Source organism: Pteropus medius, unplaced genomic scaffold (genome assembly GCF_902729225.1).
Source record: "Pteropus medius unplaced genomic scaffold, Ma_sr-lr_union100, whole genome shotgun sequence".
Taxonomy (NCBI): Eukaryota; Metazoa; Chordata; class Mammalia; order Chiroptera; family Pteropodidae; genus Pteropus; species Pteropus medius.
Genome location: NW_024349564.1, coordinates 9,522 through 24,619, shown reverse-complemented (window position 1 = coordinate 24,619; position 15,098 = coordinate 9,522). Strand labels below are relative to the sequence as shown.

The 15,098-nt window shown below is 37.0% G+C and overlaps 1 protein-coding gene across 7 annotated transcripts in view; it reads left to right on the top strand.

The window, feature by feature from the left end:
• The window catches only part of LOC120618845 (zinc finger protein 420), a 51,374-nt gene extending 36,743 nt beyond the window's left edge, over positions 1–14,631 (top strand). For all 7 annotated transcript variants that reach the window (XM_039882886.1, XM_039882889.1, XM_039882887.1 and 4 more), the window contains one exon: positions 11,501–14,631. In XM_039882886.1, coding sequence (XP_039738820.1) covers positions 11,501–13,419 — 1,919 coding nt within the window. In that variant the 3' untranslated portion in view covers positions 13,420–14,631. The remainder of the gene's footprint in view (positions 1–11,500) is intronic.
• The last annotated feature ends 467 nt before the right edge of the window (positions 14,632–15,098 follow it).

The window sequence follows — 15,098 nt, the reverse complement described above, 5'->3', positions numbered from 1 at the left end:
TTGTATTTCTATTCCCTTCACCAAGTTAAGGAAGTTTTCACTCATTATTCCTTCAAATAGGTGCTCAATCCTATTCTATCTTCTCTTTCTAGTACTCCCATGTTATTGGTCCTCTCGATGTTTTCCCAGAGTCCCTTAAACTGTTCTCATTTTTTAAGTTCTTTTTTCTTTTTGCTGTTCTGATGCGGTGTTTTCAGATACCTTATCTTATAGATCGCCGATTTGATTCTCTGCTTCATCTATTCTGCTGTTAATTCCATCTAATGTATATTTCATTTTAGTTATTGTGTTCTTCATTTCAGACTGGTTCTTTTTTTATCGTTTGTGTTTTCTTTCTCTTTGTTGAAGTCCCTGAGTTCATCTATTCTTCCCCTAAATTCATTATGCCTACTTATAACCAGTGTTTTGAACTATGTATCTGATAGATTACATTACTTGTCTCCATTTTGTTTTGTTCTGTCTGGAGTTTTGTCCTGTTCTTTCATTTGGGGCATGTTTCTTTGTCTCTACATTTTAGCTGACACTCTGTGTTTGTTTCTCTCTATTAGGTGGATCTACTATGTGTCCTCCTCTTGACAGTGGTGCAGTCTCTGTTGTCACCAGAGCCAGTTCTTCCAGGGGTGTCCTTTGTGTGGATTGCGTGTGCCTTCCTGTTTCAGTTGAGCCTTGATTGCTGTTGGCATATCAGTGGGTGAGGTTGACCCTCAGGCTCTGTGGCTGTGAGGGCTGGCTGTGACTACAGCAGACCAGCTGTTGTGTGGGGCTGACCCTACATAGTGGCATTCATTTTACTGGGACTCTCTTGACAGCCAACTCCACCTTTTTTGTGTGTCATTTGTAGAATTGGTTATATGGGGCTCTGGTGTGATCTGAAGCAGGCCTCCATATGTGTTGCTTCTAGAGCCTCTTGGGAAGGTCTCCTGTGCAGGCCAAGGTCAGTTGCTGCTTGTGCCAGGCTTGGTGCTGCTTGTCAGAAATTATAAAGTGATCTGCGGTTGGTTGCCTCTTTTGCTGGGCTTGCAGGTGTTTGGGAGGTGCTACTTAATGAACCAAGGGCAGTCACCACTTGTGCCTGGTTTGTGCCTGCTTATTTCAAACTGTGTTCTAGACCAGGACTGGCCACTGCTTATGACAGGCCTGGGGCCACATGATAGAAGTTATAATACAAGTTGAAACCAGTTGCCACTTGGCCTGTGGCTGCTTAGCAAGAGCTACAAGGAATGCCAAAGTCGGCCGCTGCTTATTTGGGGTTTGAGGACCTTTGAGGGATTTGGGGAAAGTCTGCAGCACTAGCTGAGGTAGGCTGCTTATGTGGAGGAGCCACTTGGAGAGGTTCAGGCTGAGAAGAGAGATCGGTGCAGCAGGGCCTCAGGGAATCACCAGGATGGGGCAAATGGTGTTAGTCAAGTTAATGTAGAGCATAGATTTGGCTCCTACCTGCCTATGCTTAGCTGACTGGTGGGGGTCAGATCAACAAAGGTACAGTGGTCTCTGCCAGTGGATCTCTCCCCAGAGAAAGTTGCCCTTCCTTCTGCCCCTGCAGCCCTCATGCAGAAGTTAGTCAATTTTGATACTTCCCGTATGTCCCTAGCACTTTTTGAGCTTCTACCCCTGTGCTTGAGCTTAGAGCTAGTAAGTTTGTGAGCAAATGAACCTGCGTATGGTTTCTTTAAGGCCTGTGCCTTGTTCTTCCACAGTCTTCAGTCTTTCTCTGACATAGTCCATGCTGTTTTCACAGCCAAATGTTATGAGGACTCCTCTTTCTGGCATTGGTGTCCTAACCTGGGAAGCCACATATAGGTGTGGGACTGGCTTGCTCCTCAGGGTGGACCACTGCAGCCAAGATATCCCGCCTGATTCATAATCGCCACACCGTGAGTTTGGGACCTGAATTTCCTACGTCTCCGCCCTCTTACCAGTCTCCACATGGCTTCTTTTTGACATCCTTAGTTATTGGAATTCTGCTCAACTAATCTTCAGGTGGTTCTCAATGATGGTTGTTCTATAATTTAGTTGTAATTTTGATGTAGTCATGGGAGGGGCAAGTAGAGTTTACCTATTCTGCCATCTTGACCAGAAGTCCCTACATTTACAATTTTATAATATGACATCTGTATACTCTGTTGTGTGCTAATGAACTGAAATTAAGTCTCCTTTAGTCCCCATATATCTGTTTGACCACCTCTACATTCTTTATCCTCCAACCACCCACCTTCCCCTTGCTAGCCACCATTCTGTTGTCTATGAGTTTTTCGTTTTATTTGTTTTTTGTTTTGTATCATACATGAGTGAAATCAGATAGTTCTTGTCCTTTTCTGTCTGACTTATTTCACTTAGCCTTATACTCTCAAGATTCACTCATGCTGTCTCAAATGGCAGTATTTCATCTTTTTATGGATGAGTAGTATTCCATTGTATATATGTACTACATCTTTATCCATTCATCTGTCAAAAGGCACTTAGGGTTTTTTTTAATATCTTGACTGTTGTAAATAATGCTACCATGAAAATAGGGTTCACAAAATAGGGTTACAAATAAGTGTTCACAAATTTGGGAGGGGGTGGATATCTAGAAGAAGAATTGCTGAGTCATATGGTAGCTCTATTCTTAATTTTTTGAGGAATCTCCATACTGTTTTTCATAGTGCCTGCATTCCCACCAGCAGTGTGCAATGGCTTCCTTTTTTCCCATATCTTCTCCAATACTTGCTGTTTCTTGTCTTATTGATAATAGCCATTCTGTCAGATGTGGAATATTTCATTGTGGTTTTAATTTGCCTTTTCTTTATAATTAGTGATGTTGAGCATCTTATATATCTGTTAGTCATTTATATGTCTTCTTGGGAAAAGTGTTCATGTCCAGAAAGTGTTCTGCCCATTTTTTAATTGGATTGTTGTCTTTGTTGTTTTTGAGTTGTATGAGTTCTTTATAGATTGTGGCTCTTAGCCCCTTATCGGCAATATCGTTGCAAATATCTTCTCCCATTTGGTTGGTTTTTTGTTTTGTTTGATGGTTTCTTTTTGTTTAGAATCTTTTTCATCAGCTATAGTCCTATTCGTTTATTTTTTTATTCATTTATTGTCTTGATTTGGGGTCAACTTCACAGAAATCCCTCTGAGACCAAAATCAATTAGTATAGTGCTGCTTTGTTCTTCTACGTATTTTATTATTCAGTCTTATATTCAAGTCTTCAACCCATTTTGAGTTAATTTTTGTGGATAGTGTCAGATAGTGTCAGATAGCAGTGTAGTTTAATTCTTTCGCATGTGATTTTCCAGTTTCCCCAACGCCATTTCTTGAAAAGACTTTCCTTTGTTCGTTATATGTTTTTGGCTCCTTGCTCGAAAATTAGTTGCCCATATTTGAATGGGTTTATTTCTCAGCTCTCAGTTCTATTCCATTGGTCTGTTAGTCTCTTTTTCTGCCAATACTTTACTGTTTCAATTACTGTAGTTTTGTAGTGTAGTTTGAAATCGGTGAAACTTCCAGCTTTATTTTTTTATCTCAAGATTGCTCTGACTGTTTGGGATGTTTTGTGATTCCATACAAATTAGAGGAATTTTTGTTCTATTTCTGTGAAAAATGTCATTGGCATTGTCTTAATTAAATCTGGATTGCTTTAGGTAAAGTAATATGGCCATTTTAACAATATTGAGTTTTCCAATCCATAAACATGAAATATCTTTTTATTTTTTTGGTCAGTTGCTTTTCTTCAGTGTCTTTCGATAATATCTTGTACTGTTGAGTGTACCAGTCCTTCACATACTTTGTTAAAGTCTGTTCCTAGGTGTTTTATTCTTTTTGTTTGATTTAATTAATTAATTAATTCATTCATTTAATGGTGACATAGGTTAACAAAATCCGATAAGTTTCAGCTGTACATTTTAACAGTAAGACATATATACTTTTATATTTATATTTCGTCTTCACCTCCCATAGTTAGATTTCTTTCTGTCACCACATATTTGACCCCTTCTACCACATCTACTTCCCCTCACACACTCCCCTCATGGTCTTTTGTCCATGTCCATGTCCTCTTTCTCCTGTTCAATTGTTGCTTTCAGGTTTATATCCCACATATAAGTGATATCATGTGATTTGCAACTTTTTCTGTCTGGCATATTTCACTTAGCATGATTATCTTGAGGTCCATCCATGTTGTCACAAATGGCACTATTTCATCTCTTCTTATGGCTGAGTAGTATTCCATTGTATATGTATACCACCGCTTCTTTATCCAATCATCTATTGTAGGACTTCAGTTGCTTCCATGTCTTGGCCACTGTGAATAATGCTGCTATGAACTTCGGTGTCCAAATATCTTTTTGGATATGGGATTTCAGTCTTTGGGACAAATACCCAGTAGAGGGATTGATGGATCATATGGTAGATCAATTCTTAGTTTTTTGAGGAACCTCCATATTGTTTTCCATAGGGGCTGTACCAATTTGCAGTCCCACCAGCAGTGTATGAGGGTTCCTTTTCTCCACATCCTTTTTAGCATTTATTACTTGTCCTGTTGATTACAGCTGATTACAGCTATTCTAACAGGTGTGAGATGGTATTTCATTATGGCTTTGATCTGCATTTCCCTAATAGCTAGTGATGTTGAGCCATTAGTGATCTTTTCATATATTTGTTGGCCATTTGTTTGTCCTCTAGGGAGAAGTGTCTGTTCAGGTCCTCTGCCCATTTTTTTATTATATTGTTTGCTTTTTGTTCTTAATGAGTTATATGAGTTCTTTGTATCTTTTGGATATTCAGCCCTTATCGGAGGCGTTGCTTGCAAATATATTTTCCCATTTGGATGGTTGTCTCTTTACTTTATTGATGGTTTCTTTTGCTGTTCAGAAGCTTTTTAGTTTGATGTAGTCCTGTTCATTTATTTTAGCTTTTACTTCCCTTGACTTTGAGGTCAAATTCATAAAATCCTCTTTAAGTCCAAGGTCCTTGGGTTTAATTCTTATGTTTTCTCTATGCATTTTATTGTTTCAGGTCTTATATTCAGATCCTTAATCGATTTTTAGTTAGTTTTGGTGTGTGGTGATAGACAACAGTCTAGTTTCATTCTTTTGCAGGTGGCTTTCCAGTTTTCCCAGCACCATTTAATGAAGAGGCTTTCCTTTCTCTACTGTATATTTTTGGCGTTTTTGTCAAAAATTATTTGCCCATAAAAATATGGGTTTACTTCTGGACTCTCGATTCTGTTCCACTGGTCAGTGTGTCTGTTTTTCTACTAATACCATACCGTTTTCATTATTAGTGCTTTGTAGTATAATTTGAAGTTGGACAGAGTGATGCCTCCAGCCTCGTTCTTTTTTTTAGGGTGGCTTTGAGGAAAATAGGTATTAAATCTTCTTTGAATGTTTGGTAGAATTCACTGGCGAAGGCATCTTTTGTGCTTCCATACAAATCTGATGATGTTTTGTTGCATTTCTTTAAAAAATGCCGATGGGTTTTTGATGAGGATTGCATTAAATCTGTATAATGCTTTAGGTAATAAAGTCATTTTAACTATGTTGATTCTTCCAATCCAAGAACACGGAATATCTTTCCATTTCTTTGTATCTTCTTCGATTTCTTTTATAAGATCTTATAGTTTTCATTATATGGGTCCCTCACATGTTTCATTAAATTTATTCCTAGGTATTTTATTCTTTTTGTTGCTATTGCAAAAGGGATTATTTTTTCCATTTCTTTTTCTGACAATTCGTTGTTAGAGTATAGGAATGCTATGGATTTTTGAGCATTGATTTTGTATCCAGAAACTTGACTGTATTTGCTTGTTTTCTAGTAGTGTTCTTGTGGAGTCTTTAGGGTTTTCTATATAGAGAATCATGTCATCCACAAATAGTGACAGTTTTACTTCTTTGTTTCCTATTTGCATGCCTTTCATATCTTTCTCTTGCCTGATTGCACTTGCTAGGACCTCCAATGTTATAATGAATAACAGTGGCAATAGAGGACAGTCTTGCCTTGTTCCTGTACTTAGAGGGAAGGTTTTTAGATTTTCACCATTAACTCTAACGTTGGCTAAGGGTTGTCATAGATGGCCTTTATTATGTTAAGTTACTTTCCTTCTATACTGATTTTGTTAAGTGTTTAGGTCATAAATGGATGCTGTATCTTGTCAAAGTTTTTTTCTGCATCTACTGATACGATCATATGATTCTTATTTTTTTAATTGGTTTATGTGGTGTATTACATTAATTGATTTGTATATGTTGAACCATCCTTGTGCCCCTAGGATGAAGCTCACTTGATTGTGGTATATAATCTTTTTAATATGTTACTGTATTCAGTTTGCTAGTATCTTATTTAGGATTTTTTGCATCTGTGTTCATGAGAGATATTGGTCTGTAGTTTTCTTTTTTGTGTTACCCTTACCAGGTTTTGGTATCAGAATAATAATGGCCTCAAAAAATGAGTTGGAAAGTATTGCTTCCTCTGCGAGTTTTTGGAAGAGTTTGAGGAAAACAGGTATTAAATCTTCTTTGAATGTTTGGTAGAATTCACTGGTGAAGCCATCTGGTCCTGGACTTTTACTTTTTGGTAGGTTTTTATGATTGTTTCAATTTCCATATTGCTGCTCAGATTATTTAGATTTTCCAGTTCTTCTTGAGTCAGTCTAGGAAGATTGTATTTTTCTAACTATTGGTCCATTTTTCTAGGTTATTATATTTGGTGTTACGTACTTTTTCATAGTATTCTTACATGATCCTTTGCATTTCTGTGATATCAATTGTAATTTCCCCTCTTTCATCCCTGATTTTGTTCATTTGTGTCCTTTCTCTTTTTTTCTTCAGTGAGTCTAGCCAGGGGTTTGTCAATTTTATTAACCTGCTCAAAGAACCAGCTCTTTGTTACATTTATATTTTCTATTGTGTTTTTGGTTTCAATTTTATTTATTTCTTCTCTAATTTTGATTACTTTCTTTCTGCTGACTTTAGGCTTCATTTGTTCTTCCTTTTCTAGTTTTTTAAGATGAAGTGTTAGGTTGTTTATTTGGGCTCATTCCTGTTTTTTGGAAGTAGGCCTGTAATGATATGAACTTACTTCTTATGACTGCTTGTGCGGTGTCCTAAAAGTTTTGAAATGTTGTTCTGTTATTTCATTCGTTTCTATGTATCTCCTGATCTCTTTATTTCTTCTCTGACCCAGTTATTCTTCAGTAGCATGTTCTTTAATCTCCATATATTTGTGGTTCTTCCTGATTTCTTTCTGCAGTTGATCTCTCGTTTCAAAGCATTATGATCAGAGAATATGGTTGGTATGATTTCAACCACCTTATATTTGTTGAAGCTCTCTCTGTGTCCCAGTATGTTGTCGATTCTTAAGAATGTTCCATGTTCACTAGAGTAGAATGTATAAGCAGCTGTTTTGGGATGGATGGCTGTATATATGTCAGCTATGTCCAGGTGGTCTAATGTGTCATTTAAGGATGTTATTTCCTTATCGATTTTTTGTTTAGATTACCTATCCATATCCGACAGTGGGGTATTTAGGTCCCCTACTATGATAGTGTTTTGGTCTGTTTCTCCTTTTAATTGTTAGTAATTGCTTTACATATTTCGGGGCTCCCTGATTGGGAGCATAGATATTAAAAAGTGTTATTTCTTCTTGGTTCATGATTCCCTTTATCATTATGAAGTGTCCTTCAGTACATTTCTTTACCTTTTTTATTTCGAAGTCTAGTTCATCTGATGTTAGTACTGCTACTCCCACTTTTCTCTGAATGCCATTTGTTTGAAATATCATTTTCAACCCTTTCACTTTGAGTCTATATGTGTCTTTGGAACTGAGATGTGTCTCCTGGAGGCAGCATATGGTTGCGTTTTGTTTTTTGACCCATTCTGCAATTCTGTGCCTTTGTATTGGTGAGTTCAGTCCATTTATATTTAGGGTGATTATTGAAATATGAGGTATTCCTATAGCCATTTTATCTTTTGCTCTCTTAGCTCGGTGTTTCCATTGCTTCCTTGTTTTTTCTTTTAGTTGGGTTTTGTGAGTTTTTCCTCTGGTTCTTCTTCTTTTACTTTATATACTTCAGTTTTGAATCTTCTGTGTGTGGTTACCATTACAAATATGTAAAGGATAGTTATATATATACTGTCATCCATTTTCTTCTGTGTGTGCCTTATCTCCATTCCCCTTGGCGAATTTGGATCTTTGAATCCTCCCCTTTTCAGTCATTGTTGTCTCAATTTGTCCGTGTGTATGCTGAACGTTCATTACTATCTTGTTATAACAGTTCACTTATTATTTACACTAGAATGCCCCGTTCTTAGTAAGGGTTGTACTCCTCTGCTTCTATTTGCCTGATAGTCATTTTACTCCTAATTACATATTTTGTTGTTGTGGTTGTTATTTTGTTTTAGGTGAGCTGACCCCTTTCAATATTTCCTGTAGTGCAGGCCTTGTAGTGGAGAATTTCCTCAATTTCTGTATGTCTGGGAAAGTCTTAATTTCTCCTTCACATCTAAAGGAGAGCTTAGCTGGATACTTTATTCCAGGCTGGTAGTTCCTTTCACTTAATAGTTTAAATATTTGATTCCATTACTTTCTGGCTTGGAAAGTTGGTGCTGAGAAGTCCGATGATAATCTAATGGGTTTTCCTTTATACGTTACTGTTTTCTTCTCTCTGGTCGCCTTGAGAATTCTATCTTTTTCGTTGATTTTTGACAACTTTAATACAATGTGTCTTTGTGAAGGCCTTTTTCGGTTGAGATAATTGGGTGTTCTGTTGACTTCTTGAATTCCAAGCTCCAGCTCATTACTTAGACTTGGGAAATTCTCATCCACTATTTGTCTGAAAATGCTTTCTAGTCCCTGCTCCTTTTCCTCGCCTTCGAGAAAGCCCATTATTCTTATGTTTCCTCTCCTGATGGTATCAGCTAGTTCTTGTATTTCTCTTTCATTACTTTTCATCCTTCAGTTTCTCTCTTCTTCCTTCTGATTTATTTCTAGATTTCTGTCTCTGATATCATTGATCCTTTCCTCTATTTGGTTGTCACTATTTCCCAAGCTTGTTATTTCATTTCTCAACTCTTGCAGTGTGTTTTTTATCTCCAGAAGATCTATTCTTTTCTTTTTGAGGGTTTCAGTCTCCTTGCTCTGCTCATCTAGTTTTTTTTTTTTAATTCTTAAAACTATTGATACGACTCATTTTGTATTTCATTGAGTTTTTTCAGAAGTACCATCCTGAACTCTCTGTCATTTAAGTTGCATATTTCTATATCTGTAAGCTTATTTTCTGGAGATTGTTCTTTTTCTTTCTGAGATCCCTTGTCACCTCGGTTGTTCATGGTGTTTAATGCACTATTTTTCCTGGGCATTAATAAGTGTATTCTGCTGTTTTTCCTAAAAGAAGGTTTATTATATAAAAGTCTCTCTTTAGACTGTTGCAAAGAAGGCGCTCTTTTTTTGGTTTCCAGTAGGTGGCATCTAAGCCTTTGGATCCCTACTTTATATAAAGCCTTAAAAATGCCTTTTTAAAAAATTTTATTGTAGACATTTAATCACGCTTGCTACCCTCAGTTTCAGTCACTCTCAATGTTAGTGACAGTCTCAGCAACATTTGCTCAGATTCTGCTGAGGCTCTGCGGTGATCAGGTCTCAGAGGGTATGGGGCATGGGCCCTCCGGGTTGGGAGTTGGGGCCTGCAGCTCAGCCTCCATTTTGCAACTGGGGCTGGTAAAAATCAATCGTTTCTCTGCGGTCCCATCTTGCTTCTCTGCGGTCCCATCCTGCAGTCTCAGCAGCATTTGCTCAGATTCTGCTGAGGCTCTGCGGCGAGTTCACTGTAGTCCCAGGCAGGGCTGTTCATAGAAGTCCCCACACCTTCACCCCTTCCCCTCCTCCTGCAGGGAGCTTTGTTGGCTGCAAGAGGCAGCTTCTTTATTTCTCCCAGTCCACCGCCCGATACCCAGGGTTCTGACATTTGGTAGCTCTTATATGCAGATCCCACGCTCAGATGTGCTGGTGTGCAGTTTGGGTGTTTTTTCTTAAGTTTTAGATGTTCGGCTTATTGTTGTTTCAAGGAGAGAGATCTGGGGACATCTCTCACTCCATCGTGTTTCCGCAAAGTCCTTTTTTTGTTTTTAGAGAAATGATGTCCAGTAGTTAACTGCAGAAATACTGGAGCTTGACTGTCCAGAGGATTTTTATTCATCCCTGTGAACTGTTGGCCTGATCTCTTGAGTTGTTTTTTTGGGGGGGAGTGGGTTTCTTTTTTAGATTATTAAGATACCAAGCTAGACAATTGAATATAGTAAATGTTCTGAGGATAGCTGTGGCTTTAAAGCATGTTTATTATAGTTTCATTGTGGCCCCTGTGGATCTTCTTTACTTTCTTTTAAGCTTAGCATACTTTAGAACTTTAGTTTGTCATGTTTAATTCAACATTTATCAGTGTTCTTTAGGAAATCTGATGTACCACCTACATATCAAGTGTATCCACTGTCACAGTCATAATATAAAAGTTTTATTACAGTCTCAAATTCCTTTTGTTGTCAAACCCTTTCCTCTCATCAGCCTATGAATACTTGACATATTTTCCATCTCTACAGTTTTGCCTTTTTAGAATGTCATATAAATGGAATAAAAAATGTAGCCAATGGGGGTCTGGCTTTTTTCACTTAGTAAAATACATTTAAGATTTATATTGCATGAATTAATAGTTTGTTTCTATTTATTGCTGAATAGTGTTCCACTGATTGGAAATACCAAACTTTGTTGATTCATTCATCTTTTGAGAGACATCTGGATTTTCACTTTTTGCCCATTATGATTAAAGCTGCTATAATCTTTGCTGTACAGATGTTTGTCTAGACATAAGTATAAATGCCTGCCCAGAGTGGTCTACTGTTTTTCCCTTATTCCTCATTGTAGCCCTTAGAGTTCTCATCCTAGAGTATTGAGAATTTATGATAGGCCCTTTTCTCCAGCTATCATCACCCAAGCGCTATGAAATGGTCTAAAACACAGCTTAGTTTCTCTACCTCTCAATTGTCTTTTCTAGATTGTAAGATGTCTCTAAGTGGAAAAGTGGCTCTAAAAGTTCAGCTTATTTCTCTAGGTTTTCAGTAGACTTTTCATTCTCTGATCTCTCATGTGCCATTTTTACATGTTAATATATAAGACTATAATATTTTTTCAGTTTCTAGGTAGTAACACATTACTGGAACGTAAAATCAATTTAGTGGGTTTTGACTCTGTATGTGTGTGTGTGTGTGTGTGTTTAAGAAAGCGAGAGAGAAAACTAGAAAACGGTAGAAACTGTTTTACAAAATTATAAATATAGCAGATTGTGATGTGTAAAGTAAGTAGGTATTATTGTATGTAGGTCATTAGTAAATAATATTTTTAAAACACTTATGTTAGCCAGTTATTCCTTGTGGATATAATTTTCTCCATATATTTTCTTATATAGTCTTTTCTACTGTGAAAGCTCTACTTGTGAAATGACAACAGAAATTTTTTTGTTCTCTTATCTTTCAGATTTGCCTTTAAGGTGTGCAAATAAGGACTTATCTCCAAAAAAGGACACTTACAAAACAGAGTTATCCCAATGGGAAATAAGTGACAGGCTTGAAAACTGTGATCTTAAGGAGTTCAATTCCAGAGATTTTTTGGAAGTCAGAGGCACATTGGAAAATCAGAAGGAATATTTCAGGCAAGGAATGATCATATATGGAAAAATGTCCATTTTCAACCATCATACTTACTTATCTCAATATCCCAGATGTCATTCTACTGAGAAACCCTATAAATGTAATGAATGTGGGAAGGCCTTTAGACGAGCCTCGCACCTAACTCAACATCAAAGTATTCATACTGGTGAAAAACCCTATGAATGTAAGCAATGTGGGAAGGCCTTTAGTCGTGATTCACAGCTCAGTCTTCATCAGAGACTTCATACTGGTGAGAAGCCCTATGCATGCAAGGAATGTGGGAAGGCCTTTACTCAGAGCTCACAACTTATTTTACACCATAGAATTCATACTGGTGAAAAACCATATAAGTGTGAGGAATGTGGGAAAGCTTTTATTCGTAGTTCACAACTCACCCGACATCAAAAAGTCCATACTGGTGAAAAACCTTATGAATGTAAAGAATGTGGGAAGGCCTTTACTCAGAACTCACAACTTACTCTGCACCAGAGACTTCATACTGGTGAGAAACTTTATGAATGTAAAGAATGTAGAAAGGTTTTTACTCAGCTCTCACAACTTATTCTGCATAAGAGAATTCATACTGGTGAAAAACCCTATGAATGTAAGGAATGTGGGAAAGCTTTTATTTGTGGCTCACAGCTTTCTCAACATCAGAAAATTCATAATGGTGAAAAGCCATATGAATGTAAAGAATGTGGGAAGGCCTTTATTCGTGGCTCATTACTTATGCAACATCAGAGGATTCATACTGGTGAAAAACCATATAAATGTGAAGAGTGTGGGAAGGCCTTTATCCGTGGCTCACAACTTACTCAACACCAGAGAATTCATACCAATGAGAAGCCCTATGAATGTAAGGAATGTGGAAAGACCTTTAGTCATGGTTCACAACTTACTCAACATCAGAGAATTCATACTGGTGAGAAACCCTATCAATGTAAGGAATGCGGGAAAGCCTTTAATCGTGGTTCACTCCTTACACGGCATCAGAGGATTCATACTGGTGAGAAACCCTATGAATGTAAAGAATGTGGAAAGACTTTTAGTCGTGGCTCAGAACTTACTCAACATGAGAGAATTCACACTGGTGAGAAACCTTATGAATGTAAGGAATGTGGGAAGTCTTTTATTCGTGGCTCACAGCTTACTCAGCACCAGAGAATCCACACTGGTGAGAAGCCTTATGAATGTAAAGAATGTAGAATGGCCTTTACTCAGAGTTCACATCTTTCTCAACATCAGAGACTTCATACCGGTGAGAAACCCTATGTATGTAATGAATGTGGGAAGGCCTTTGCTCGTGGCTTACTACTTATACAGCATCAGAGAATTCATACAGGTGAGAAACCTTATCAGTGTAAGGAATGTGGGAAGGCCTTTATTCGTGGTTCACAGCTTACTCAGCATCAGCGAATTCACACTGGAGAAAAACCTTATGAATGCAAAGAATGTGGGAAGGCCTTTAGTCATGGTTCTCAACTTACTCTCCATCAAAGAATCCATACTGGTGAGAAGCCCTATGAATGCAAAGAATGTAGAAAAGCCTTTACTCAGAGCTCACATCTTTCTCGTCATCAGAGAATTCATACTGGTGAAAAACCATATCAGTGTAAGGAATGTGGGAAGGCCTTTACTCGTGGTTCACAACTAACTCAACATCAGAGAAATCATATCAGTGAGAAATCTTTTGAACATAAGGAATGTGGGACAGACTTTACTCATGGCTCACAAGTTTATATATGAATTGGTTCTTTGTGATTAATATAGAGAGCATTCTCGGGTCAACATATTATCAAAGAATTCTTAAAATGTGCATATGGGAGCACACTTGTCTCATAAAGCTTAGCATCAGTGAATTTATATGGGGAAAGATAATATTAACGTAGTCCATGTAGAAAAACTATCATTACTAGAAACCTCTTAAACTTTAGCAAACTTAAATAGACAGTAATTTGTTAATGTAGTAAATATAGGAAGGTCTTTAGCCATAGCACATCTTTTTCAACACTATCTTGACTCTACCAGTTGCTTTCCTTTGTGACATTTATCATGATAATTAACCTCTACTTTCGTTTAATTGTTAAGAAAATCTGAGAAAAATGCCTTCCTTATAAGATCTTTGGAAGTATTATATGAATTATTACATGTAAAGCTCTTAGAACAGTGCCTTGAACATAACATATCACAAATATTAGGTATTGTTATAGTGTTAGAGAATTTGCGTGAGATGAGGACACTTATGAATATTGAGAAATCTTTCATTAACACTTAACCCCAATTATTTGAGTAGGGGGCACTGTATTCCATAATAAATGTATGAAAGCTTTCATTCAGATCTCATCCCATATGCTTATGAGGAAATTCATACTGTAAAAAAAAAAAAAAAAAAAAAACTAGATCAAACCAGTGTATTGTTGAAGAGGTGTATATTTTCTACCATCTCTGACCACAATTCAAGAATATGATTTAGAAATTTTAAAAAAAGATAGCCAAAATAAATCTACTAGGAACTTTTTAAAAACTTGAATTTACAGCTTTTGATTAAACTAAAAATAAAAACTGACATTACAGATTTTCGCAATGAAAAATGATGACAGTCTGTCAGAAACTACTTTCTCTCTACCCAATATCCATTTCTCCTTAGTGACAGAATTCATGGTTGAAAACCAATGTTAGCCTCCCTTGCCTATCAACAAGATGGAAGTAGTGTTTGAGAAGGACATTTAAGAAATCCTTTATCTCTCTCTACTTTTTAAAACTCTGCCTACAATGTGGACATTTAATCTGCAGCTCTGGCAGTTTTATGGGAACTTTGAAAATGGGTATTAAGGATGGTGAAGCAAAAACACAATAAATATACACCTCAGCTTTAATTTTATGGAAAAACCATAAACAATTCTGGTCTGCCAGCTTCCTGTATTTATATAAAATGAAAATAAATTTGTTGATGCTGTTGTCATTTTCTTATTGACACTAAAAATTATTAAAGATATAGTTCTGTACCTGGATGTGGAATGCTGTTGATAAAAGAAATCTCAAATGTGGCATTGCTTAAGGGCTATGGAGAATGATGATCTACCCACCTCTGTTTAGAAAACTGAAGCTTTTCGGTTTTTTTAGACAAGACATTTGGTCAGACTCCCACTCTGTCTCACAAGGCATTTCTTGTGCCAATCAAGGCTGTCATGTTAGAGGAAATGGTAGGAATAATTCAGAATGTATGGGTTGGATACTTCTTGCTGCATTCAGTAATGTCTTGTGGAAGAAATTTAGTGGAGTTAGCTACAGAGGCTGCTAGCAGAGATGGAAAGCAATATTGCTTTGAGAGATGCAGGTGCTCAATCCAAGTTGATGGTAAATTTCAGAATTTTGAGACTTGTAGTATTCAAAATGCCAAACTGATTAACTGAAGCCACATGTAG